The sequence below is a fragment of the Emydura macquarii genome, unplaced genomic scaffold, assembly GCF_026122565.2.
Source record: "Emydura macquarii macquarii isolate MOO-44397 ecotype Brisbane River unplaced genomic scaffold, CSIRO-AGI_Emac_v2 contig_1363, whole genome shotgun sequence".
Classification (NCBI taxonomy): Eukaryota; Metazoa; Chordata; order Testudines; family Chelidae; genus Emydura; species Emydura macquarii.
The window spans coordinates 2,537,050-2,564,101 of NW_027131500.1; the positions used below are offsets into that span (position 1 = coordinate 2,537,050).

The following is a 27,052-nucleotide window of genomic DNA, read 5'->3' on the forward strand; positions in this document are numbered from 1 at the left end:
TTTCGTATTAAGGTTTTCTGGCACTCACTAAGTTAGAATGACCTCAATAAGGCAATCATCGCTTCAGCAGTCAGAAGTAACACAGACATCCTAAACTAATGCAGATACAGTCTTTCTATACCACCAGTGTCCATCCTCTACATATAACACCACAGGTTGAGTTGCTGCTTTACAAGCAAAATGAAGGCCCTTACAGTGAGACATAATTATAAGTTACAAAGAAGAAGGGTACTGGGAACGTGGTGGTAAACAATACCACCTTCACTGGGCTCACTTCTTTGCCAGGATCAAATGGTAAAAACCTGGTTACAATGGAGGTGATATATAAGCAGAAAAGTAACTCTAACCCCACATTTTTATTTTGAGAGCATGTCCATCCAGTTCTATGAATGTTCCCGACAGCCTTCGAAGGGGCTTCCGGGTGCTCAGCACTTCTAAAGATTTAGGTATTTATTTGTGTGCCTAAATATGTATTGATTAACGTTAGGCACCCAAATTGGAAATTTTTGGCTAATGTCTTTTTCCTTGGTAGAAATAAATGGTTTCTAGCATTTTTTTTTTTAAGTAAAATTTCTTATTGAAATATAGGGGGTTGGGTTGAATTTATCTTTTTGGAAACACATTTTTAACTGCTTCCTCTGTAATTATTTGATCATGTTAGAAATTTAACATGATAAAGGGAGTGGCTATCACAACTATAACTGTATATTTCTGTTGTGATATTTTACAATCCCGTTCATTGAATGTATCAAAGGGACATTCAGCTCTCAACAGCTACCCGCCATCCGACTAGCAAGACATTTTCCCAAATGTAAACAGAGCAAACAGAGAACTAGCTAAAAATTCCTGTCTGCTTACTGTTGTTTGGACTGCATTACTGATTCCTAATTTAGGCCCCAAACTGCCTGTGCAGAGCCCATTACAGGATTGGAGCCTTCAATTATAAGCCTCTTGGGAAAGGGACTTTTTTCCTCCCATGTTTTGTACAACACTGAGCGTGTCTTTGGTGCTGTATTCAACATCAAGCACCAACAATAACCACCCACCTGGAGTATTACAAAACTGATAATTCATGTGTGAAATTAGTTTTAAGAAGAGTTTAACACATATGTACAGGTGATGTTAAAAAGTATGACAGGAATCCACAAACCTTTCCAAAACTTCCTGAAATTCTGCGGATTTTTCTCTCCCAACTCCACCACTGCCAGTCTAGGAAAGTCTCTCTCTCACACCCACTGAGGCTCAAAAAAAGTTTAGTACATTTGACCTAATAGTTCACCAAGCAATGTTTAAGCTCTAACTAGCTGACGGGCAGCTTGCTAATGCCTAACCTTATTTTCCATCAAAAGCATGAGAGTGAGTGTTAACCTATTCATTCTGATACTATCCTTGCCTTTCCTACCTTCCTTAGAGACCTCCTTCCATCTCTCTCTATAAAATGGATTTCTGTTCTAAAATGTGAGTCTATTAAAAAAAAAAAGAGAGAGAGGAAAGGTGGCTGAGGTAATATCTTTTATTGGATGAACTTTTCTCGGTGGAGGGGATAAGCTTTTGAGCTTCTCGGAGGTCTTGCTCAGGTTTGGAGAATGTAACCAGAGTGTCACAGGTAAATAAAAGGTGGGACAGATCGTTAAGTATAAGGGGTTAACACACATTGTAGGAGACCACCTAAAATGAAGTGGGCACTTAACATCTCTGCAGCTGTAGGACTAAAGAGGATTAATAGGCAGCAGAGAAAGTTACAACTACAAATTGTTGTAATGAGCCATAAAACCAGTATCAATGTTAAGTTCATGATTTTTAATGTTTTGCAGAGTTATGAACTTAAGTTCCCAGGTTTGTCTTTTGAAGATTTCCTTTGTGGATGAGGAGTGAGGTCATACATGGAGTGATCACTCTGTGAAAAGTGTTCACCCAACAGTGATAGGGTGTTATTGTCTTTCATCTTGAAAGACGTGTTGTGGGAGGGTGGTATTGATGATCATCATAGCAGTAGAGATATGGCTACAGGTTTTGCATTTGTTGTTCTGCAGGGTTTGGTGCCACTTTGGAATTGGTGGGTCCTGGTTGCTTCTGATGATGAGCTTGATGAGCATGGAGAGTTGTTTGAAGGCTGGAAGAGGGGGGTTGGGGAAAGATTTCTTCCAGGATGTGGTCCCCTTTAAAGATGGGTTGTAACTGTATAAATGTCTAACAATCTGTTCCACACTGCATTTAGCTGACACATTTTGGTTAGCTTCTCCAGACCAGAGGATGGACTATGTGAAGCATGACCCCGCCACAGAAATCAGTCCAGTAAAAGATATTACCTCACCCACTGTGTGTTCCTCCCATCTTGGGACCAGCATGGCTACAACAACACCTGCAAACAAGTCTATAAAAATGGCACAATGGGGTTCAATGTTTATTGCCTCATGATTTACATACCAAATGTGCTCAGATTACAGTAAAAAAAATTCTGACTGCTGGCCTTGCAAACTCATCCTAGGCCCTAGCTGAGTTCTTTCCTTTTTGTGCATTCTCATCAATAATATTAAGGTTCTCCAGGCTATGATCCTAACAGCACCCCAATGCAAGAGGGTGAGGGGTTTACTGGTATCTGGTAGTGAGTTACTGCACCCTAGACAAAGAAACATGATTGTGCCATGTTGAAGGTACTTCCAAGATATTTTAAGAGACAATCGGAATGCATTTACATAAACAGGACCATCAAGCCAACAAGGGGAGAATATAACCATTCAGTATCACAGCAGTGGGAAGAGACTGCAGGAACAGATTAGTTTGTATTTTAGTAAACACCAGCCTGGGAAGAAGCCTGCATGGAACTTCCTTCACAATGAGACTCCATGTCTCCTTCCTCACAACTTGAATTAACTTTACTTTGGAGGGGGGACGGGGGACAACCTTCAAAAAAATCCACTTCAAGGGCTCACTGAGGGACAAAGAACCCCAAGTGATATCTTTCACCTAAGATGACAAAGGAACCAAGCACTTGGGACTTTGTGGGAGATCCTGACTATTAGGGATGCTCTTAAGGAAAGATAAACTGGTAAGGAAACTACCTGGAACAAAACAAGCAAGTCTTTGTTCAGTCTTAACCTCTAGCATTTTTCTATTTTATTTGCTTGTAACCACTTCTAACTATCCTTCATACCTGAACTCATTTAAAATCCTCCATTTTTATTAATAATCTTGTTTTACTTTTAATCTAAACCAACCCAGTGCTATGTTTGAATTAGTGTGTTAGTTAACTCCAATTAAAGTGATAAACTGTGAAGTTTGTCTTTTTAGAGGAGAAAATGAACCTTATTATTTCTCTGAATGGTCCAGGAGGGGGTTGGACACTGCAGAGCACAAGGTTTGGGGAATATTTGGAACAGGGGATGTTGGGTTCCTCTTGCCAGGTGTAAGCCGGGCTGTTGAAGGCCAGAGTGTAGCAGTGGTGTAACAAACAGGCTGCCGGTCCAGGACAGCTTAACACACAGACACTCAGTGCATTCTTGTATGTTGGCTGGAAGCAGCCAGACAAGGCAGCTGCAGCAGCAGAGCATTTTAAGGCACTCAGGATTACAGGGCAAGTGATGACACAACCCTTCACTGATCTGGATCGCACAGAATCATAGGGTTAGAAGGGACTGCAAGGTTCATCTAGTCTAGTCCCCTGCCAAGATGCATCCCAGAACATGACACAGGCCAAATTCGACAAGCCTGTTTTCTTCATGTTATGCCCTCAGTGACATCTGTATAGCCCTGTTGGGTTCACTGGATTTGTACAGATGAAATGACTAGCAAAAAACAATCTGGTGATGCACAAGATGGAATGGAATTCACCTAACCCACTTTTAGCTGTAATCCCTCTTCAGGGTTAATTTAAGCAAAAAGCAGAAAAGCCCTCTACTGGGCACTAAGATCAACAGGTATGACTCCAAATATGCCCAAGGGGAGAGAGCTGTTGAATGAGGTGCCATTTTTACAGTTGTTAGTGAAGAACCGTACTCATTTATAGGTGCCAGGAACAGACAGGACCACTGTGATGATCTTGTCTGACCTCTTGTATAACACAGGCCATAGAACTTCCTGAAAATAATTCCTTGAGCATATCTTTTAGAAAAATAACACCTAATTTTGATTTAAAAATCGTTAGTTATGGACAATCCACCATGACCCATGGTACATAGTTCTAATGGTTAGCTACTATCACCGTTAAAAATGCATGCCTTACTTCCAGTCTGAATTTGCCTAGCTTCAGCTTCCAGCCATTGGATTGTGTTATATTTTTCTCTGAAACACTGAAGAGCTCATTATTAAATATTTGTACCCCATGTCAGTACTTACAAACGAATGAAGTCACCCTTTTAGCCTTCTCTTTGTTAAGCAAAATTGACTGAGCTCCTAGAGACTATCACTAGAAGTCATCCTTTCTAATCCTTTCCACATTCTCCTGGCTCTTCTCTAAACCCACTCCAACATCCTTTTTGAATTGTGGCACCAGAACTGGACACCATACTCCAGCAGCAGTTGCATCAGTGTCAAATACAGAAGCAAAGTAACCTCTGCTCCTACTTGAGATTCCCGTTTATGCATCCATGGATCGCATTAGCCCTTTTGGCCCAAGCGTTGCACTGGGAGTTTGTGTTCAGCTGATTATCTACCATAATCCCCAAATCACTTTTCAGAGTCACTCCTTCCCAGAATATAGTCCCTCATCCTTTATTCCTAGATATATACATTTACTTTTATCCATATTAAAATGCATATTGTTTGCTTGCTCTCAGTTTACCAAGCAACTTGTTCTCTTCATTATTTACCAGTCCCCCAATTTTTTTTTTTGGTCTTCTGCAAAATCAATGGAGAGTTTTGTTTTCTTCCAGGTCATTAAGACAAAACATCAAATAACGTAAGGCTAAGAACCAGTCCCTGTGGGGCCCAACTGGAACCACGCCTGTTTGATGATGATTCACTGTTTACAATTACATTTTGAAACCCATCAGTTAGCCAGCTGTTACTCCATTTAATGTGTACCATGTTAATTTTATATCATTCTAGTTTTTAAATAAAAATATCATCAAGTATCAAGTCAAACACCTTACAGAAGTCGAAATATATTACATCAACACTATTATCTTTATCAACCAAACCTCTGTTTTCATCAAAAAATATATCAAGTTAGTTTGATAGATCTGTTTTCCATAAACCCCATGTTGATCAACATTAATTATATTACCCTCCTTTAATTCTCTATTAATTGAGTCCCGCAACAGCCACTCCATTATCTTGCTCGGAGTCATCAGATTGACAGGCCTAATAATTACCCAGGTCACCCAGTTTACCCTTTTTAAATACTGGCAAATAAATATGGTTAAATTCCTTAGCTATTCTTAAAGGGAGCCATCCACTTGAAGAGGCAATCATTGGCTCCCCCTCCATTCATTTTACAAGCTCTTGTTTTTCTCCCTTCCCTGGCCTTGTCATCCTGTCAGAGACTCTCCTACAGGCTTAAATCCCTCTTCCTAGAGGGCTCCCACCTCTTCAAGGGCTCCTGAAGCTTGCTGCTGAAATATGTTCTGTGATCTGCTGGCCATCCCACTCCATAAAAATTAAGTGATTGGCAATAATGAACCTGGTAGGGGAATGGGAATGGTGCGCATGAACTGTGAATATGGGGTGCGTGTTAAATGTTAATTTGGAAAAATAATTTAAACGTGTTATGTCATAATACTTCCCAAATATTATCTGTTGATAACTCTGTGATTTTAGCTACATAGAAAGAGGAGACGGGATTTTGGGGCTGCTGGGAATTGTCCAGCAGGGGACGATGGAAGCTGTATAACTGGCACTTCTCGTGTAGATTCTATGTATGCAGAACCTATGTACCACTAGAACAAACTCAAGCCCCAAGCATATGACAGTGTTGTATTTCCAACCTCAGCAGGCAAGACACAAAAAATTCAATGTCAAATGGAGAGTCCAAACTGTCCAAAATGCAGTCTTAGCCCCAGTCCAACTAACAAAACATCCTCTTCCTACTTAGATTTAAAATTTATTCTACAGCATTTCCCCCTTATTTACAGTTAATTCATGAGAGTGTAAGGTATAAATCAAACTATTTATTTTTCATATTATTAAAAAGATAAAAATTTCTGCATATTTGGTTTAGTAATTGTGTACAGAAGCATACTTATGATCACTACTTTGTGTCTCCAGATTAAAACAACTCCCAAATTATCCTGGGTATTACACATTTAAAAACCAATTCTGCTGAGAGCACCCCAAAGTTGATTTTATAAATAAAAGGATCTCATTTTAAATGAAGCACAGGGTGTTAATCCACATGCCAGGCACATTTAAAGGAATTCTCTCTCTCTTTACAATTAACATATTTCTCAAAGTTGAGTGTGTTCCCTTTAAAAATTAATTGGATCGGTTTTAGGATGATTTGGTGAAGAGTTTAATTAAAATGCTTGAGTAGTGTTTAGCATTCAGAATGCTAGGTTGTTTCAGTATCTGCTCTGGGTGCAAAAGGCCTAAATCTGAATCTCTGCTAGCCCAAGATCAACACATTGCAGTCATGAACCTTATGTGCAGAATTCCAGTAGAACTAAATTAAGCATTCTCACCCTTAATCTTGTAGTGGAAATTTCCGCCTTCAGAATGTCAGGGTCATATTTTGTGCTGGATGAGGAGCCTGAGAATACTTATTTAAAAAAAAGAGAAAGAAAAATACTTAGTTACTTTCAAACCGTTAATTATTTCCCTTCTTGACGATTTCATCTAGCACTAAAACTGTGAGGTTAACATAATACGCAAATAAAATGGATATTATTTAATGTATATCTCATATTACAGTACACAGCTTCTCTGTGTGAAAAATTAATAAATACTCAAAACATTTTCTTCTACTTTTGCTACAACCATTTAAGTGAGTTCAAAAATTTAAGGGAGGGGCAGTTCTTTGTGCAAGATGAAACCCCAAAACAAGTCCCCATTTCCTCCTGCTTTCTACACCCACCTCCTGACCACTTTTTCTAGCTGGGCAGCACACTTTGACTGGGGGAGAAACATCAGAGCTCAAGGAGCTCTCACAACAAATAGGTTTTTTGGAAGATGGGTTTATTCAGCCGGCTGACACCCACTATTCTTCTCTTCAGGGTGGGTAGTGTTTTAAAAAGCAGCATGATCAACCCCTGGAGTAAGATAATTGGCCAACAATCCAAACACAGATCTCTCAAAAACACTATACTTGGACACTAGGCTTCACCCTTTATTTTCGGGATTTAAACTAAAAAGCTCTCACTTATTTTTATTGCACCCCAGGCCTTACATCTGCACGCACATTGCAAAAATTAAAATAAACTGTTACCAACAACAAGCGGTGAAATCTACTGCTCCATCTATCATTCATTGCCACTTATTTACATAGTTAGTACCTGGTGGCTACAAGCCAAAAAGGAACAAATGATCTTGTATCCTTAGAATACAAACCCACCTAATCTAGGCTCCAGCAAACAGATTCCAGAGCCAAATGCCTGGCCCAAATTTCAGTAGGAGTGCAACTGTGTTGGACAGACCAGAGCTCTTTGCAGAACACAGTTGCCCTTCAGGGGACAAAAGGTGAAAAGGCTGTCAGCAAAACAGCCCGAGGCCCAAAACACTCAGGGCTAGTCTTGAATTGCAGAACGAAAGCCATTGCAGAGCACAGTCAAATAAGTTACAGCGTACAGATTTTTAAAGTACTTACAGCTTGTACGTGAGCTTGATTTTTCTTTGTAGGCATCATTCAGACGTACATACTCATCCAGGGCGAGCGCCAGTCTCTGTTCTTTCACCTGGTACAACTCCTTCTGGGTGCTGAGTGCATCCTGTGCTACCATGAGATAGTCTTTCAGCATTCGCTCTTGTTCTTGCCTCCATTGCTTTCGGGGATCTTCTATCTGCGTGGTTTCTTAAAAACACAGAGTTGTAAAAGCTTCAATTCAGTTAAATAAATGAAATTTGCCAAGTGATTAGAGTGAAGCGTGCTAGTCGCTTTTGGGATGTCTAAAATTTGGTTTTATTTGTAATTCCCAGTTCTAGTTTACGTCTAGACTCCAGGGCTATTCCATCCACAAGAAGATAAGTCAGGAGGAAAAAGCTGGGAAGCCAGTATAAATAGCCTGGATACTCCACGGTTTCTTCAGTTGATCTAGTGGTCTCAAAAACATTAAAAAGGATCCAAAGTTGTAGCTTTGGTACTATATGAATTGTTTTTAAAAGGTTCATTTTATTACCTTGTTAATTTAAAATGACAACTAAGCTTGGTTAGTAGGCACGGGGAGTAATTTATTTTTAGAAAGGCATTTCCTCATCATTTTAGGATGTGCAAAATATTGTTTAACAGATCAACTTCAAAATGAGTAATTAATGCACGGTAGGTATTATATACATTCTAGAAGTTTCCAAACAGTTGACATTGTCTTTTGAACTGATAAAATACTTTGAAAACTTCGGAAAAGCCTTCCACCTGAATTACAGCTAAGTCAGTGTTATAAATAACCAGGTCAATATAAACCCCTTAAAGGGTCACAGACCACTTGAAATCTAGTTTATTTCAAAAAGTTAATTAAAAGCAGTTTCAGGCACCAGCTTTACACCTGCTCTGGAATCCCTCTACCATTTTTGTGGCTTTTCTTAACCTGTATTTTTGTTTTCTCTGCCATTATCAATCTAATAGAGCACTGTGTACCCGCACAAACAATATAGGAAAAAGTGAACCTGACTACACAAAGTGCTGTCAAATGCACAAGATAAACAATCTTTAAAGTCACACTCATACGTGCTTTGATATGCAAGAGTGTAGAAAAGTTATTATATTGCAAATAAGAAGTGTAATCCTATAAGATTGCCTTAATGCAGATGTGCAAGGGGGCAGAATTACGGCAGCATATTCAACCTTAACTTCAGCATTTCCTGACTGCTTAATACAGTGTTAGTTTACACAGTGAACATTTACTCCCTTTAAAAGTTATAATAATAAAGGAGAGGAAAGCTGATATTATCTTAAGACATCTCCATAGCTAAGCTATCCAATCTGACACCTAAACACTGACCTCACACACGCAACACTGCAATTCCATTATAAATACAAGATCATTAAAATTCATGGCTCATTTCAAAATTAAAGTTTTATCAGTTAAAGATTTATCAGTTAAAAGTTATATGGAGTTACAGTAACTCCATATAAAATGACAACAGGAAATATTAAATAAAAATATTGATCATTTATGATTTACTTATAATATTAATCCCACAGACTACAAACTGCTCTATTATAATCAAGTGTGCTGTTTCACTCCATTTCCTGATATTAACATGCCCCTCACAAAAGACATTTTTGAACATTGCCACCTTGGGTGCTCAGTCTGCAAACCCAAATGCTGCAGACCCTGGCTGACTGCCGATAGGTCCAAAAATCCCAGAGTCCACACCCTTTGCAGCCCTTGAACTCCATGGTCGCTGCTCCCTACCTACAACCTCCAACATACCATCTGACATCACAGAGTACATCATTACCCCATCATTCTATGCTAGGGACAGCAAGGAGAACCACAGCTTCACACGTGAGAAGAACTGTGAGAACCATGGATGGTGTACGTGTAGATATAACAGACTACATTTGTGCACTGAAATGGACAGAAATGTTTACTGTCTTCCCAGTTTTAAAGTTCCACCCTGTTAATTTATATTGCATTGCCTGTGGTATTTTGCATATTGTTTTTTTGCTCTGTTTTCCCCCACTCAATAAAGTTCTATTTTTGGAGAATAAAATAATCTTTATTAGTTTGCAACATATATTGCAGAATGCATAGTGGTACTCAAAGCAAACAGTACTTGTAAATGTACATACAGCACGCACCATATAATTCACAGCTTCAAGACAACACCCACGTTTATAAATGTACAGCAAGCACCACTCAATTCCTAGCAGCACCAAAAGGTCCAGGCCCAGAGAACACTCCAGCACAGAACACAACTGTGGGTGCAAATGCACAGCTGACTTTGAACAGCAGCTCCACCTCTGCCCTCCAACCTAGTGGCCACTTTTGCCCCTTTGCCTCACAGATACTATGAAGGACACAACAAGCAGCTATAGCCACTGAGATATTTTTCTCACTGAGATCCAATCTAATCTAGTGAGTGAATGGACACTGATGGTGTTTAATATACCAAAAGCATATCCGTTTTGCACCTGCTGAGCCAGTAGTTGAATCTTTCTTTGGTGCTATCAAGGTGGCCAGCATGCAGCTTCACAAGCCAGGGGAGCAAAGGGTAGGATGGATTCCCTCCAGATTCACCATCGGCATTTCAATATTGCCAATGGTAATCAGCCAGTCAGGAAAGAATGTCTCTACATGCAGCTTTCTGAACAGTCCTGCATTCTTAAAGACGTGAGAGTCACACACCTTCCCTGACCAGCCCACTCTGATATTGGTGAAGCATCCCCAGTGATCCACCAGCATTTGCATAACCAAAGAATAGTAACCCTTTCTGTTAATGTATTCTATGAAGAGGTAGGCTGGTACCAAAATAGAGATGTGATGCTAATCCATCTGCTGTATCCTGCACATTGTCGAGAGTCACAGTCCTGCATAGGCAGCGATGATTAATAGCTCTACACAACTGCATAACAATGGTTCTCACTGTGGATTTTCCAACTCCAAAATTATTTCCCACTGAACAGTAGCAAGATTCCATAGTATAATCACAATGTGCTTCTCTGCTGTCATTCTGGAGGGCTGGGGCAAGCTTCGCACACAGAACCTTTAAGTTCTGCAGACACAGCTCATTGCCTCAAACCTATATTGTGAGGCAATCCCACCAGTCAGTGCTTGTTTGTTGGGCCCAAAAGCAGTGCTCCACCATCTGCAGCTGCTTCATGAATGCCACTAACAACCCTGAATTTTATTTTATTTTTTGTGCTATGTCCCCCAATCAACTGTCCTCCAAGAAACGGTCACGTTCATCGTTGTTACAGTACTTCCTGCCAGTCTGCAACCACAGGAGAATCATGCGTCCTGTATTTGCAACATTCATGACAATAGTGCAGAGCTCTGCCAGGCTCCATGCTTCTGTCAGTGATGCAGATACTGAAAACTGCCACGTGGATTTGTGGGATTTTTTTTTTAAAAAGGTGTGGAAAATTATGGGATATGGACGGCATTATGGATGGATAAAGTTGTGCTGGGAACTTGACCCTTTAGGCTCCTACAGATCGCTGGGTAAGTCATTTCTACCCCAAAACACTTTGCAAAAATTTCCCAAAAGGCATCACGCTAGACAGAGCACGTGGCACACTCGGATACTTAACCAAGTGCTGATGCAAGAAGCCAAGTGTGCACAAGGCTGTGATTTACACAAACTTCGGCAGCTGTACAACAAAGTAATTTGCATTGACCACACTTTGTACTCTCACCAGGGCCTTAAGCTTCAGCTGTTCCACGACGAGGTCCCTGTTTATAATAACAACTTATAATACTGGATAGTCTTTCGACTGTCATCTTTTTTTGGTGCTAACAGACATCCGAAGGCAGAAAGTAAATGAGACAGTTCATTAAAGAAATTCACAAAAACAACGAGATGTCTGATGAATGAGGGGTTTGAGAATGTAATGCTGGTGACTCTAAGTACAGATATATGATGGTGTTCTACTGGAAACGTGTACACAAAACTTAAGTGCAGTACATAAAAAATTAAAGCAGAGCAGCTTTATTCACAGTTGGCTTTTCAACACACAAACACACACAAAATCCTTGTTTACCATCACCTCTTTTCTACAAAGACAGACAGACACAAAGAAACAAATCAATACCCTCTTTCCCCTCAAATGGGCAACACATCCCTATCAGTGGTCATTTATTATTGCTACTGTGCTTTAACATACCTCCACATTCACAGCTATTTACACAAAAAAGGAGTGCTGAGTTTTCAGAGCTGTTCCTTCTTCTGAAGGAGGATGCAGACCCATTCTAATGGGTCAGCGATCAAATAAGATAAATGCAGCAGTGTTGATTTTTGAAGGATGCAATGATGTTGTAGTATTTTAAGAGTGGCACAAGTAGCAATGGAGAATAATTTTACAAGATTGGAAGGTCTTGTCTTCAAGCCTATTGTAGGTAATTGCTCTGTAGGTTTAAGTAATGACTGATCAATGTGTGACTCCAAGGCCAGTTGTAGCCCACAGAGTCCTAAAACGTAGCCTACAGCCCCGTCCTTGTGACTGCAGCACAAGGACAAAGCTGATCAGCAGCAGATTTTTATTGCTGACAAACTCAATGAAGCAATTTTTTTTTGCCTCTCAAAACTACACATACAAGCCAACATTATGATTATGTGAGCTTATTTCTGAATATGTATATTCATAAGCAAGTTAGGGACAATCCTCTGCCTTCTGGAAAGTTGTTAATATGGTCCCTTCTGTGAATTCAGGATTAGATGACTAAGTACTTATTTACACAGGGAAATTGACCAGCACAGCTATTCTAGAGTAAAAACTCTATTTTACCACAAATGTGATTTTATTCAGAAATAGTCACTCCACTCTAAGTTATTCCAGAAAAGCTTTCCTATATAGATATGGCTTTAAAATCTCCTCAAGACATGAGGAGAAATAGAGACTAGTTTTCACTATATGGCCTTTTAGAAATGAATGAAAAATAACTCGTCTAATAAAGAAATACATTTATGTGATGTTACATTGCTAAATGTATGTTCACCTGAAAAATTTAGAGCCACACTACTGATCCTAACAGTTTACCAGTTTCTACACAGGAGTCAAAGACAGAAGTGAGAGTTTATCACATTTTCCTAGGTGATTTCAAAAAGTACTTGGCCCTATCCAGAGGAAAGGCCCATGCCTGTCATCCATCTGAGGTACAAAGGGAAGTCTCCCGCTGAGATTTACGTGGTTTAGGAAAAATGCTGGTAGGTGAATAGACTGGTTAAGATGGAAGTCTGACAGCACCTTAGGTAGGAATTCTGGTTGCGGTCGTGGGGACACCGTGTCCTTGAAAAAATGTCCTTGTAAATGGGGGGACCCTACCCAATGCTCCAATTTCTCCAACCCTGCAGACTGAGTGATAGCCTTTCTAGTAGCTATCTTCATTGATAAGTGAAGCAAGGACAGGTCACCATAGGTTCAAATGGAGATCCCAGAAAGGCATCTAAGGTTGAGATCCCAAATCGGAGTAACGTGGTGGTAAAGATTACCAAGACCCTTAATAAATCTCAAGGACATGGGGTGAACAAAAATAGAAAACCCCTCTCGTGGGGAATGAAATACTCATATTGCAGCGAGATTAACCTTAATTGAGCAGATTGATTTTTTAAAAATGGGTTTAAGTTCAGCAGACAATCCAAGATGGCTGAGAACAGAGATGATTCAGGCACAAAACAGTGACTGTGACAACTTCTTTTCTGAAGGTAAGTATTTCGAGTTAGCTCAGAGATAGAGGACACCCTAGATTTGGTGAAGGGCATGAACTGCATACTGGGAGAGGAGATGGGGGACAGCCAGAAGCTTGAGCTCTGGTTGGGCACTCAGGTGAAATGGGTAACGATATCGGCCTTCTCTGGCTTCATCTTGTTCACTCAGAATTAGTGGTGTCGGAAGGAATGAGTAGAACAGGCCCTTTGTCCAAGGAAGGAGAAAGGCATCTCCCAAAGAGAGGCGACCTAGGCCTCCTCTTGAGCAGAATGAGCAGCACTTCCAGAGGTGCACCTATTTGTCTGTGAGGGAATGGGACTGGTTCTATTGCTTCTAAACAAAGGAGGGAGTGTACTTCTTGATTCAGCATAGTCTTGTGAGAGGGGTCCCTGATGAGGGACAAGGAAGGGAGTGGAGAGGGACTTGAAGTGGATGGTGTAGCCAAATGTTGTAACCTTCATGACCCACTTGTTTGTTGTAATACACACCAGGCCTGCTGGAAATGGGAAAGGTGGTCTCCAAAAATAGGGAGGAGAGGAAGAGATGGCAGCTTGCAAATTAGAATTTAGGAAGGAGTCAAGTCCTCGGCTAATCTGTCAAAATTGCTGTTTTGATAATAACTGGGTATTAGCTGAAGGAGGATGGTGTGATATTTTTCTCTGGCAGGTTTGGTGGTTCTGTGAAAACCAGATCCAGATCCAGAAACCAGATCCAGATCCAGGCATGATCTCTGAGCAGTTTGAAATCTGCTAAATCTCCTCTTGTTTGTAGGGATTTATATACCCAGATACCTCAACATGGTCCTGGAGTTCTTCAGTCTGCAGGGACTCATGTGTAGTTCCCAAGAAGAGCTTCTGACCACCAAACAGGAGGTCCTCAACCGTATTCTGAATCTCTCTTGGGAATCCCAACAACGGGAGCCACAACACCCTGAACATGACAACTTCTGTGGAAATGGATCTAGTGGCAACATCCACGCATTCAAGAACTCTTGGAGAGAGATTTGGCTAATAATTGACCCTTGTTAATAATGGCCTGGCTCTCTGCTCCTGTGGAAGATGTTCACTAAAGGATGAAAACTTGTAATTTGTGTATTCATACTTGGTCATGATTGCCTGATAGTTTGTGGCCCTAAACTGGAGGGTTGCGGATGAGTAGGCCTTCCACCCAAAAAGGTCTAACCTTTTCTGGTCCTTGTCATAAGGAGTAGTGTTACCTGGCGTAGTATGGTCTCCCCTGCTCATTTATGGCATCCACTACCAGATAATTAGGTAAAAGGGGGTGGAAAAAACCAAAATTCTGAGTTCCCGGGAGAGTACATAATAATTCTTATCCTCCCATTTACAAGTTGGCGGTATGGTGGCAGGAGTTTACCATACAGTCTTTGATGAATCTAGGAGCACTACATTAATGGGCACCACAACCTGGGTGGGTGTCACTGTCTTCAGAATGTCCAGGAGCTTGTGAAGTGAGTCTTTAGTCTCCTCAAGAAGCACCAGGATGTCATCCATCCTCTTCACAAGGTCCTGGAATTGATGAAAGTCACCAGCCCTCGATGGTGCTGGAGGTCTGACTGCCTGTCCAGAGACGAAAACCAAATAGGATTTTGAGGAGTAGCCTCTGTCTGCCCTGGCCTCCTGTTTCTGAAAAGGTCTCCTTGTGTTGGGGATTTGGTGGGGGGCACTGTGTGACCCTAGTTTTCTGGTGCAGTGGACCCAGAGATTGTCAAATTGCTGCTGATACACTGCCCAAGGATCCCAGTATGGCCATTGAGGAGGCCAATATGAGAGAGGGAGTGGTAGCCAGGATTGATCCCACCATCCCTGATGTGGGCAAGGATTTTTGCCAAAGTATGGGTTCCTATAAAGCTACGGAGGGGAACCCCATACTGATAAGGAGGAGACTGACTGGATGTCTCCTTCATCCTCCTCAATACCCCCTAATGGGGGAGGAGGGCAGTAGAAAAGAGTGGAGAATCCAGCAGTACCGGAAGCACTGGTCATCTGGAGACTCTCAGTACAGAGTGTCATTTGGTACCCATAGGCAGTAGGGATTCTGGCTCATCTAACACTGAAAAGTCCCTGGAGTAATGGAATTCTTATGGTACCAATGCAACAGTTGACTTGTGAGGTATCTGGTAGATACTACCAGGGCTGACGGTGTGTGCTTTGATTTTGTCGTTACCAGTACCAAGTGGGAAGGCAATGTTGGGAACTCCGAAATAGATGGTGTCAAGCTGGAGGCAGATAGTACCAGGGCCCTGCAGTTGCCATATTTCTCCAAAGTGCTCCAGGATCTCCCTGCTCTGTCAGTACCAAAGAAAGAATTTTTCACCTCCACAGTACTGAGAGGTTAAGGCTTCCAACACCATATACCTAGCAGATTAGGACTTTTTGGGAGATGAACTGCTTGTGGCGGGAACTGAGGTCCTCTTCTACAGATCCCTTCCTGAGTCCGCCGAGATCTTCTCCTTCTTAGGCAAGACATTAGCCCAGTGGTTCCCAACCGTTTTGGCGCAAGGGCCACAAATATCATTTTTACAACCCTGAAGGGCCACCAGTCTATCAACTCATAAAAAATGTATTGACGTATACACCATTAAGGACTACAAATCACTACATAATTAAAGTAAACGTTTTGATGCTACTGCGCTCATTTTTACATTCACTATTTTACACCTGCAAATTACTCACAGTATGTCATACACTCACAGACAAAGCACTAGTGTAGATGAGTGACTCACTACACACTGAGCACATGGCCTGGCAGCTAATCAGAAGGCATTGATTTTTAGAGTCCTGTCCCTCCTCAAGCATGGTGGGTCCTGGCTACTCCACCAGTTGCCCCCTCCCGCTCATTACAGCCAGATGGAAGGAGTTCAGCGAGGATCTCCCGTCCCCCTGGCTGCAGCAGGGAAACCGCACACGTCCTGGAGCCCCATGAGCTCCACCTGGGTCCCTAGGCAGTGGCTTCCTTATGCAGCCAGGGGGACGGGAGATCAGTGCTCCCCTTCTCTGGCTCCAGCAGAGACCCCAGCGCCTATGGACTCAGGCAGAGTGCTTGCCATGCTCCCTGCTACAGCCAGGGGGAGGGGAGCGCTGATCTCCTGTCCCCTTGGGTGCAGCAAATCCCACAGCAACACGCTCCACCTGGGTCCTTAGACAATGACTCCCTTCTGTAGCCAGCAGGAGGGGAGCGGCGGGACACTTTGAAAGCCCCCATGGGCCACTTCTGGCCCCTGGGCCACAGGTTGGGAACCACTGCATTAGCCGAAGTTTAAGGGGCACTGGATCTATCTGGAGACAGATGAATGGACAGAGTCTTCTGACCTGACTCTGAACTGGGGTCAAAGGGAGTGCTCCATCAACAGAAGCTGCAGTTTAGTCTCCCCGTCCTTCCAAGTTCTATACTTTAGAGCCAGACATAAGTTATACAGCCCTATATTTCTAGGATTCTATGATCTCTAGCGGGTCATCATCATATTTGTTTGTTTTTTGCAAATAAAGTTATGAAGCCAATTTATGCCACAGGCAATACATAAAATAAATAATAATATATTAATGGCATGACTTGATGTGAACAAAATGTATCCCTAGATGAATTTTATTTTATTTTTAAATAGTTTTTCTGGGTCTAAGAAGTGTTCACATGACACCAGACTACTCAAGGAATATGGGGGTAGGGGAAAAAGGAGTGATCAAAAAAAGACATTGCTTAGATAAAAAGCCCTTTGTCTTAACACTAAAAAGTAAGTTCCCTTTTTTAATCATGATACAAATACAGAGTCTATAGTATTGAAAAAATATGTGCTGCAGAGAAAGTCTGAATGTAGGATCATTTTATACCCACTAAAATTAACAATTTGTTTTTAGCTTCATTTGGCAAAGTCACTTGTGCATTGTAAAGTTAATCAATTTTCCTAAGAACTCTTTATTAAAAATCAATACACTTCAATTATAAGCTATTTCAGGTGGACAGTTTGTATATTTATTTAATCACAAGAACAACTGGGGATCTTACTTCCAGTTTTCAAGATCTGAGAGATGCACTATACTTCCTGCAAGATTCTATGAAATGAAAAATCAATACTTATGTGTAATTCTCCCTGTAGAAACCAAACAGCAAGACACCATGTTTTGCCCAAGAAAATTCCTGAGCACTAGAATTATTACGCTTCTTATGTTAAAAACAAAACTGTACTAGTTTAGTGCTAGCGCCAACTGTGGATACCAGGCTTCATGGCCAATAGCAGTCAAGGTTCAAAGCACCAAACATGGGATAAGAATTTGGGCCAAACAATAATTCTGTGCCAGTACACTAGGAATTTTTAAAATTATGTTAAACTGCTCTTGAAGAAAGTTTTAACCAGAAGAAAAACAGAAAACCTCCAGTGCAACCCATTACATGTGCATGGGAAACAAAATGCTTCATAGAACAGGAGGAATTTCAATTTTTCATGAGTTAATTTCAGATATTTATGTTCTTGTTTGCTACGAAGAAACTCTGCCAAGTCTTGATTAAAATAAAAGTCTTTAACAAAAGGAAATTACCATATCTTTAACAGATCATATTTCTATAAAATCAATAATACTAAAACTTCACAACCTACCAGGAGCACAGTGTAACACTAGACAGGACAGAGTTGTACACTATTACTCCAGAGAACGCAATGCTAAAGGAGCAATACATTTTCAGCATCTCCCCTGATTGACTCAAGTAGCACTGTTGCCTGGCTCTAGTGTGAACCTCATGCAGCCCTCCTGGATCAAAGATAAGGCAATTAGGCACAGAGGAGGGATGTGAGGGAAACTGAAGAGATTGCAGAGGAGAGCGAGTTTTAGGGCTCCCAGAAGAAAATGGCAGAGATATGCTAGATTGTTACTTTTGGGGGACATGAGTGCCAAGAGAAAAGTACAGACTCATGGGATTATACAGTTCACCTAGGAGAAAAAACTGTCACCTGCAGATTTCCGTCACTCCAGTATATTACTTTATAACTGTAATAGGGTGGTCTGTCCCTTTTCAGGACAGTGAGGCCCAAGGTCTGCCAACCCAGATATTTTTCTGTTCCAAGGGCTAGCCCCCTTTAAGGCTAGGTGTTCCAGGAAGAATCAGAAGACCGAGCTGAGAATGAGGGCCAGTTGTCAATAGGGTGATTACCTGTCCAGGATTATGAAGCCCTGCTCTTAGCTTGCAGTGCACATGGGCTCCTAGAGTCAGGAGATCTGCAGGAAGACTCCCTGGAGGGCTGGGATTATTGCACAGCCCCAGGAAGGAGGACTGTAGATACCCCATCCCAAAGAGATAGTAGTAGTTTGAGCCTAGAAAGATCTGAGGTAAAAGAGAGGCCAGGCTGGTACATAGAAAGAGACCCTGGGAAGAAAAGAACAAATGTGAGTTATGGGGCAGACAGACCAGTAGCTTGAGTTCCCAGGGCAGAGATCCCATGGTTAAGGGTGGGGATAGGTTCCCCTCTGCTGCCACCTGGTGAGGTGCTGCAGCAACCCCTGCCGTTAAGAGGAAGGAGAAGGGACTGGCCAAAGGCCAGGAGGGTTGGAAGTTGAGCCCAGAAAGAGAGGGACCTAAGACTTGTGTGCAACAGGACAGAACCTCAGAGGAAGGATGGAGCTCAGCATGGGTATTGGTGTTTTCCTTTAGACTTTGATTACCCCAGAAGGGGTGGACTTTTGTAACTTAGTCCTCTGGCTAAGTTACTTCATCAACCAAACTATGCTGAAGGCAAAGAGAACTATCAGAGACTAGGGGAAACAGTGGCAAGGTGCATGCAGGGTCATGACAAAGAGGGGTGTGCTCTGGGACTGCACCCTGGGACAACAACCAAGAGAGGTTCTCTCTCTTTATCAATCTAGCAGTCTCTCTTGCTTAAATACCAAGCCAGTGACAGAGGGAAATTATTTCATAGGACGTCACATAAAGTCTCATAGACTTTAAGGTCAGAAGGGACCAATATGATCATCTAGTCTGACCTCCTGCACAACACAGGGCACAAAAACTTACCCATCCCCTCCTGTAATAGACCCCTAACCTCTGACTGAGTTACTGAAGTCCTCATATCATGGTTTAAAGACTTCAAGGTACAGATAATCCACCAGCAAGTGACCTGTGCCCCATGCTACAGAGGAAGGTGAAAAACCCCCAGGGCCTCTGTCAATCTGCCCTGGGGGAAAATTCCTTCCCGTCACCCAATATGGTGATTAGTTAAACCCTGAGCATGTGGGCAAAACTCACCAGCCGGACACCCAAGAAAGAATTCTCTGTAGTAACTCAGAACCCACCCCATCAAACTTCCCATCATAGGCTATATCTCTTAACTCATCCCATTGTTATACAGCCCTACCTCAATTTCCCTCTTTGGTGAAAGTGATTTAACCCTCACAGCCAAAGTGAGCTCCAGCCTTTCCAGAGTAACAGAAGCTGAAAACAACAAACCAACAACAACAACAAACCACAACAGTTCAACAAAAACTGCCCACTCATAGAATGCCATCTCTCCAGGTGCTTCTCATTAAGCCTGACTTATCCCAGAAACTGGTGTACAAGGATAAAAGTTAGCCAGAGGCATGCACAAGGAAGGGCAAGCAAGGGCACTGGCCCACTCCAATAACTGGCAAGGAGGAGGAGGGAGGGGGGGTACAGAGCTCCTCCAAGACCCCAGCGGGTGAACAGAATGTGCTCCTCCAAAAGTGCACTGGAATTTAAATTCCTGTGCACACCCCTGAAGTTAGATTAAAAAAATGGATCCAAACTAAACCTAGGCAGAATTTCAGCCACTAACTCCAACCTGACTGCAGTCAGAAGAGGAGGACTTTAGAACAACAGGCTTGTGGAAACTGTTGAGTGAACATCTGGAAACAGATTGACTCAGACGAAGGCCAGAATGAATCATCATGATCATCTAGTCCAGTGGCTCTCCACCAGGGGTACATCAACATCTAGATATTTGCCTTGTTTTACAACAGGCTCTAGAGCCCTGCAGCAAGACTGGGATCCCCTGGATCCTGCAGGCCCCGCTGCCATAATAGCAGGAGCGGGATAAAAATTCAACAAACAATGTGGGAGTGGGTATTGTGGGATGGGACAGGAGCAGGATTACAAAACTAGTCACAAACAATATGAATGCTCCGGCCAGCAGCTCTTCAGCTGCCCGGCTCTGAAGCCCTTGCTGCTGCCAGCAACGGCAGAACAGTAAGGGTGGCAATACTTCACCATGCCACCCTTACTTCTGCACTGCTGCTGATGGCAGCACTGCCTTCAGAGCTGGGCATCCGGCCAGCAGCTGCTGCTCTGCAGTCACCGAATGACATGGCTCACAAGCGAAAGTATTCAAGTATCACACTGAAATATAAGTACAATGTTTATATTCCAATGGATTTATTTTATAATTATATGGTAAAAATGAGAAAGTAAGCCATTTTTCAGTAATAGTGTGCTCGGATACTTTTGTATTTTTAGGTCTGATTTTGTAAGCAAGAAGTTTTAAAGTGAGGTGAAACTTGGGGTACACAAGATAAATCAGACTCCTGAAAGGGATACAGTAGTCTGGAAAGGTTGAGAACCCCTGATCCAGGCCACAGAACATTACCCACCCGATCCTGTAATAGACCCATAACTTCAAGTCCTTCCCCCGCCCCCTCCCCCACGTCCCCATGGCTCCAAAAGTAAAAAAGATGAAGAAGGACAATCAGGATTTGAAACAAGATTTCAGGTTTTATCTTTTTACATTATTAGAAATAGTAAAAGCTAAGATATTAAGATATTAATGCAGACAGCACCCCTTTGACATCCAGATCAAAAGGAGGAAAAACTGGTGTCAAATATTGCAAGATAAAACAACTTGGCCTTAATGGTGTCTAGTAATTCCAATGCTCATTTATAAATTTTATCTTAATTACTATTTATTTTGATGTATGAATTTTAAGAAGGATGTATCAATTCTATGATAATATTTCCAGTCGATTTGTTTAATTGGACAAAAATACGTAATGTCTTTTTTAAAAAGAGAGTGCAAATATTTCTCAGCTCAGCTAAGTTGACAAAATAAACTTTGCATGCAACTGAGATGGATGTCTCAATGAATAGTTTAAAAAAAAAAAAAAAAAAAAAAAAAAAAAACCACACAAAACCCCCCCACCTAACATTAGTCTCAGGTAGATCAGCAAAAATAAAAACATGCTACTAGACAATATTGGACACTATAGTTTACATTCCAAAAGCTTTCTGAAAGAAACATTTGCATTTCATGAAATACTGCACAATTCAAATTTGAGCCACAAAAGAAGATTCCCAACGACACCTTTGAGAAAGGATTTTAAAGAAATATTGCGTCTCATTTCTATTTGATAAATTTGCTCAATGGGTACGTGAAGAATAAGATAAAAGGAGTATGTTACAGAGGCAGTGGGTTTGATAAAACCTTGTGGCCCTACAAGATCACACAGTTATAACACATAATATGGTTCCAAAGTTATCTAAAATACAGAAGATGAAGTAGTGGAGTATATCCTTCAATGATAAAAATGTCACACACACACAGAAATTCACATTCCACCAGTTTTATGGATGGGGAAAAGTTCATGAATTATAGGACACCATGGAACATTAGATTGCAGAGAAAGGGAAAAATGCTCTGAAATGTCTTCTTCATTCTCTTAGGCACCTGCTGATAAAACTAGTCTCTCCTCCAGCCACTTTCTTCAACTTCCTATAAACATCAAATAATTCACTCTCACACATCCCTTTTTTTCAGGAAGTTTATACTCAAAGATTTCTACTAGGACTGAGGGAGCAAAACTGAACCATGCTCCTGAGCTCTTGATGCACCAGTCCCCTCTAGATGTCTGGTAATGTGCTCTATGTACCACGAGTTCAGAGGCAAGCACTATAGACACTTCAAGAACTAGGCTTTATAGGATCTAACCCTTGGTATAGTCTCAAAACAAGCACACACACACTTCAAGCAACAGAGCATTCTTTCACTAAAACTGCCAGAAATAAAAAATGTGAAAACCTGAAGAATCATTGTAGGGTATGTGGATTTCTTCTCTTTCCAAGATTCCTGCTCTCCACCCCAAGGACCTTTTCCAGAAGTGGATGATTTAGCACCAGGCTGGTGGTGAGAGAAAAGCAATCCTATCAGCAAGGCTCCTTAGAGTGGGCAAACCAGTCACAGGCGTAAGCTGGTGCCAAGGCCTGGAAAAGTGTGACAGGTGCCGAGATCCTGTTGCCATGACATTGCAGTTTGAGTTACTGCTGTCAAGCAGTTTAGCCAAACCACCAGGAGTTGAAACTACAAGAAAGGAGGCAGCAGGAGGATGGAATGAGCACCTCCACTGAGCTTTACATTCAGAGCACAAGGAACCAGGAGCAGGGGCATCATTCTGTCTTTTCTCTCTCAATATCTTCCTTCTGCCTTACTCTTTTTATTCTCTTATTCCTTATGGATGAATCGAGACAGAAAACAACCCACGAGTTGCACATTCTGTGCTACCAGAGTGGGAGGCAAAAGTGATGTAGGCCTTAGAGACTTACATCGGTAAAACTTCTGTCACTCAGGGATGTGAAAAAACCCACATCCCTGCTTGACAAATTTTGCTGGCATAAGCGCTCTTGTAGCCGTGTTATGCCGACGGGAGAGCACTAATAAATAATAAAACCAGCTCAACGAGCAGTGGTAGCTATGTCGGCGGGAAAGCTTCTTCCACTGACTTAGTGCTCTCCACATGCCGGCAAAATTTGTGTCACTCTAGCTACAATCACCTAATCACACACGTGGATGTATGACAAGTTTATTCGTCATTATTCGAGAAGGTTAAGCTAAACATTTTGGAGACTGTTTGATTTTGACCAAGTTTTCCCAGAAGCCAGGCACGGTTCCTGGAGGGCTCCTAGGGAACCTAGGATGCCAGGGTTCATGACTCCAGGGCTTCCAGAATGTATGGCAGCTCGTCAGGTGGACTGACACTCAGGGCCTGGGCTCCATTCCCTTTTGTGGAAAATTCTGGAACTTTTTATTTTAGTTCCAAATGAAAAGGTAACCCAACATTTCAAAATATCAAAATCGCCCATGAAATGGAATGCCTCTCAGCGCCCAGCTCTAGTTTTTAGATGCTTAGGGAAGAGCTGTGGAAACTAAGTGGGAAAGGAAGAAAATAAAAGGTGGATGAAACACTCTACATCTATTTGGGGGGGCTGAGGTGGGGAACACCTATCAAATTCTGAACATAGCAAATAACCTACATTATTCATGTAAATGAAGATGCACTGAGAAAACTTGATGTCCTAGTTTAAACAATCAAAAGCATGGACACAGTGTAAAAGATTAAAGCTTCTATCTATAAACAGATTGGGGAAAGTGGGAACAAAATTAAGGACTGGACTACCACTGGGGCTAGATAATGGAGATTTGATTCTCAGAGCAACGCAAAGTATGTTCCTCAGTGTCTCCTCTGCGCAACCACGACCTAACCAAGCTCCCTATTCTCCCCAACTCCTGTTGTCCCTCACCTTAACATACCAAAGCTACTCCAACCTCCCTACCTTTCCCATACCCTGTCCCATCGAACAGTGCCAGGTCTGACACTCCTTGTTTTACACTATTACCAGCCTGATTTCCTCTCGCCAACTATCTCCCCGCTGCTGGTTTCCTGACCCTAGGATACGGTCAAATTCCCAGCAGGGGAGGTGGATTATTTAGGGAGTGCAGGATACAAAGTCAAGGGAGGTTCCAGGCAGCGTGAAGCAAGCAGAACTTGCTTGACTCCAGAGTCCCCTCCCAGCACATTATTCATAGTGACCACAGAAAACCCTAGGAAATTAACCAGTTCCCTAGTATTAATCATATACTTGGGAATTAACTGGTTTCCTAATCTAACTCACATTTCAGGCTTTTTGAGCATTCAAACTAGATTAAATTATTTTAAAGTATTTTGGGGGTGAAATCTATTTTATTTTTGTACTGGGATCAGTTGAGATCTTACTTCAAGTCAGATATCTGGTTTGGATGTGATTTTATTAATCTCAAATCAATTATTGCGCAAACTTTTGCTTCCGTCTATATTTAAGACTCCTAGGACTCATCTATAGCCAAGTTCAGAAGCAGATGAGAAGTTGACATAAGCATATTGAGACAATGCAATGCATGTGGCAACTCCCTAAATCCAGTCAAATCGTGTTTCTCATCCAGTGCTGTACCAAGTAATCTTAATTTCTAGTAATTTCTGTGGTCAGCACCCCATCCCCATTCTTCTCCACATACTAAAAAGACAAAAAAAAATTAATATTGAAGTTTAATAATTTTATCATGGTAAAATTTTCTACTGTAATCAGAGTCTGCACAACAGATCTTTGAGAAACTAAAACTAAAAGCTGAATCTGCAACAAACTGTTAAAGTTTTAAAAACCAATATGCATAATTCAGAAAGCCAGCAGTTGCTAAACTGCTGGAGTCCTGTAAGAACTGCATTTTTTAAACCAAATTATGCAAACAAACATGAAATCCAAGATGTGCTTATAACAACAAGCATGTTTGAATTTGCTACTGGCTATGGCAACATTTGTTTTGTCTTTAACTCAAATAATTCAAACCACAAATAGCTGCTATAATTATCTTCCATCTTTAAACACAGACCATTTAGATTAGTGAACATGTAGAGAAGACTACTTCATAGTACACTTGTGGAGTATTCTTCATATTCAGCCCAGAGTAAGAGTAGCTGAGAAAGTTGTGGTCAGACACAAGAAGAGATTTAAAATGATGCAAGCTTAACTACAGACTTCAATGGAGTAAAGTTCTAAAATGTAAATTTAGAATTTTAGGCATAAGAATGAGGGATCTGAAGGGGAAAAAGACATACCAAACATTTTAGGAGTTTATACATTGCATTTCTATAGCTCATTTCACACAAAGATCTTAGAGAAATTAATAAAAAACAAATCTCAAAATATCCTTCTGATGTAGAATTTTAAATGTGTGGCTTTTTTCCATATCAACAGGCAAAAAGATAGAAGATGGATCACAAAATAATTGATCAAGGTCACACAGCAAGTTGGTGGCAAAAATGATATAAAACCAAGAAATCTAAACATGCAGTCTCACTCTAACCACTAGCAAATACTGCCATTACTCCCATAACTCCTATCAATGTCAATGGGGGATGCGCTGGAGTAACAAGAGACGAGTAGACCCCTTGATTTAACAATACAGCCTTTCAATGTGAACAAGCACTAAGTGCCTGGAAAAAATAATGATTTCATTCCACCTTCCTCTGAAGCAACTGGTTTAAACTAGGGTTACCACCTGGGCCAGTATTTGACAGGTCTGACCAGCTTTTTTTTTTTTTTTTTTTTTAAATGAATTCGCCAGTTGCCAGGAAAATAATTTCATCTGCCAGGATTTTTACACGTGGCATTATCATCATAATACACTGGGATAATGTTAAAAGTTTCTGTGCCCAGCTATAGATGATACAGTGTTCCACTTCCACAGATTAAAGTAAGAAATGATGTTATCAATCTTATCTATATGTGTTCTCTCCCTAGATACTATAAATGGCTGTTAAGGTGGGGGTGAGGGGTAGCGAAGTTGCCTTGTGGTTGGGGTTGCAGCAGTCTTACCTTGTGGAAGTAGGGTTTTTTTTTACATTTCAAAGGTGGTAACTCTATGGACCACTGTTGGAGATAGGATTCTTGCTGGCACTTGAGAATTGTCATAAAGGAAGAACAATATACAATCACATCTAAACAATAATATAAAGTAGTGAACACTGGAACAGAAAAATCTTCATTGCTACAGAAATGTATGTAAAAGAGACTCACGACAACATTTTACGTTTTATTTTTTTAAGTTTATATTAAGCCATTACTCCTGGGATAGAAACTAGGTTTAAATTTCCATTATGAAATTAAGCATCATTAACCATTTTGCCAGTATAATAATGCAAGAACCCTATAATTAATTTTGTTTCTATTTTCATACAATATTTATGCCTCTCTCCAAGTCCTGGGTACAACATTTCACTCTTCTCTTCATGCTTCACTTTTGTCTGTAACTTCAGACCATCCTCTTTTCTATTGACTTCTACTCAGTTCAAGGAATATGCTTTATACAGTCACTTCAGGAAGAAAGAATGAAATGAGGATGCTTCTGCTAGGATAACTGAAAAAGCATTTTTAATACCAAAATGTGACGCAGACAGACCCCACACATATCCACTGCTATTTATGATGATATCAGTGCCTAATTTTGGATGTTAAAAGGACACACAAATTGAAAATCTTATTTCTGCCCGAAAATATTATACTTATTACAATTGGATGTAACATTGGAGGCCTGGTCTGAAAATAACTGAAAAGTTATACTGGCATAGCTACATCAATTGGGGGTGTGAAAACACACACAAGAAAGAAAAACATTTCATGACATATTCCCAACCTGATCTTACCCATTTCAATGATAATTTCAATTAAAAAAAAAAAAAAAAGACACCACACGTACTTTGGCCAAAATTGTTGGTATCTAAAAGTATGGCGAATTTCCTGCTTTCCAATACTTCCTAACAAGTAGATGTGTGGAGC

At 41.1% G+C, this 27,052-nt stretch overlaps 1 protein-coding gene across 2 annotated transcripts in view; it reads right to left on the reverse strand.

Moving 5' to 3' along the window:
- Window positions 1-27,052, reverse strand: part of WWC2 (WW and C2 domain containing 2) — a 143,941-nt gene that overhangs the window by 60,838 nt on the left and 56,051 nt on the right. For both annotated transcript variants that reach the window (XM_067551683.1, XM_067551684.1), the window contains exons 3-4: window positions 7,739-7,942; window positions 6,618-6,694 (exon numbers count right to left, since the gene is read on the reverse strand). In XM_067551683.1, the coding sequence (XP_067407784.1) occupies window positions 6,618-6,694; window positions 7,739-7,942 (281 nt within the window). The remainder of the gene's footprint in view (window positions 1-6,617; window positions 6,695-7,738; window positions 7,943-27,052) is intronic.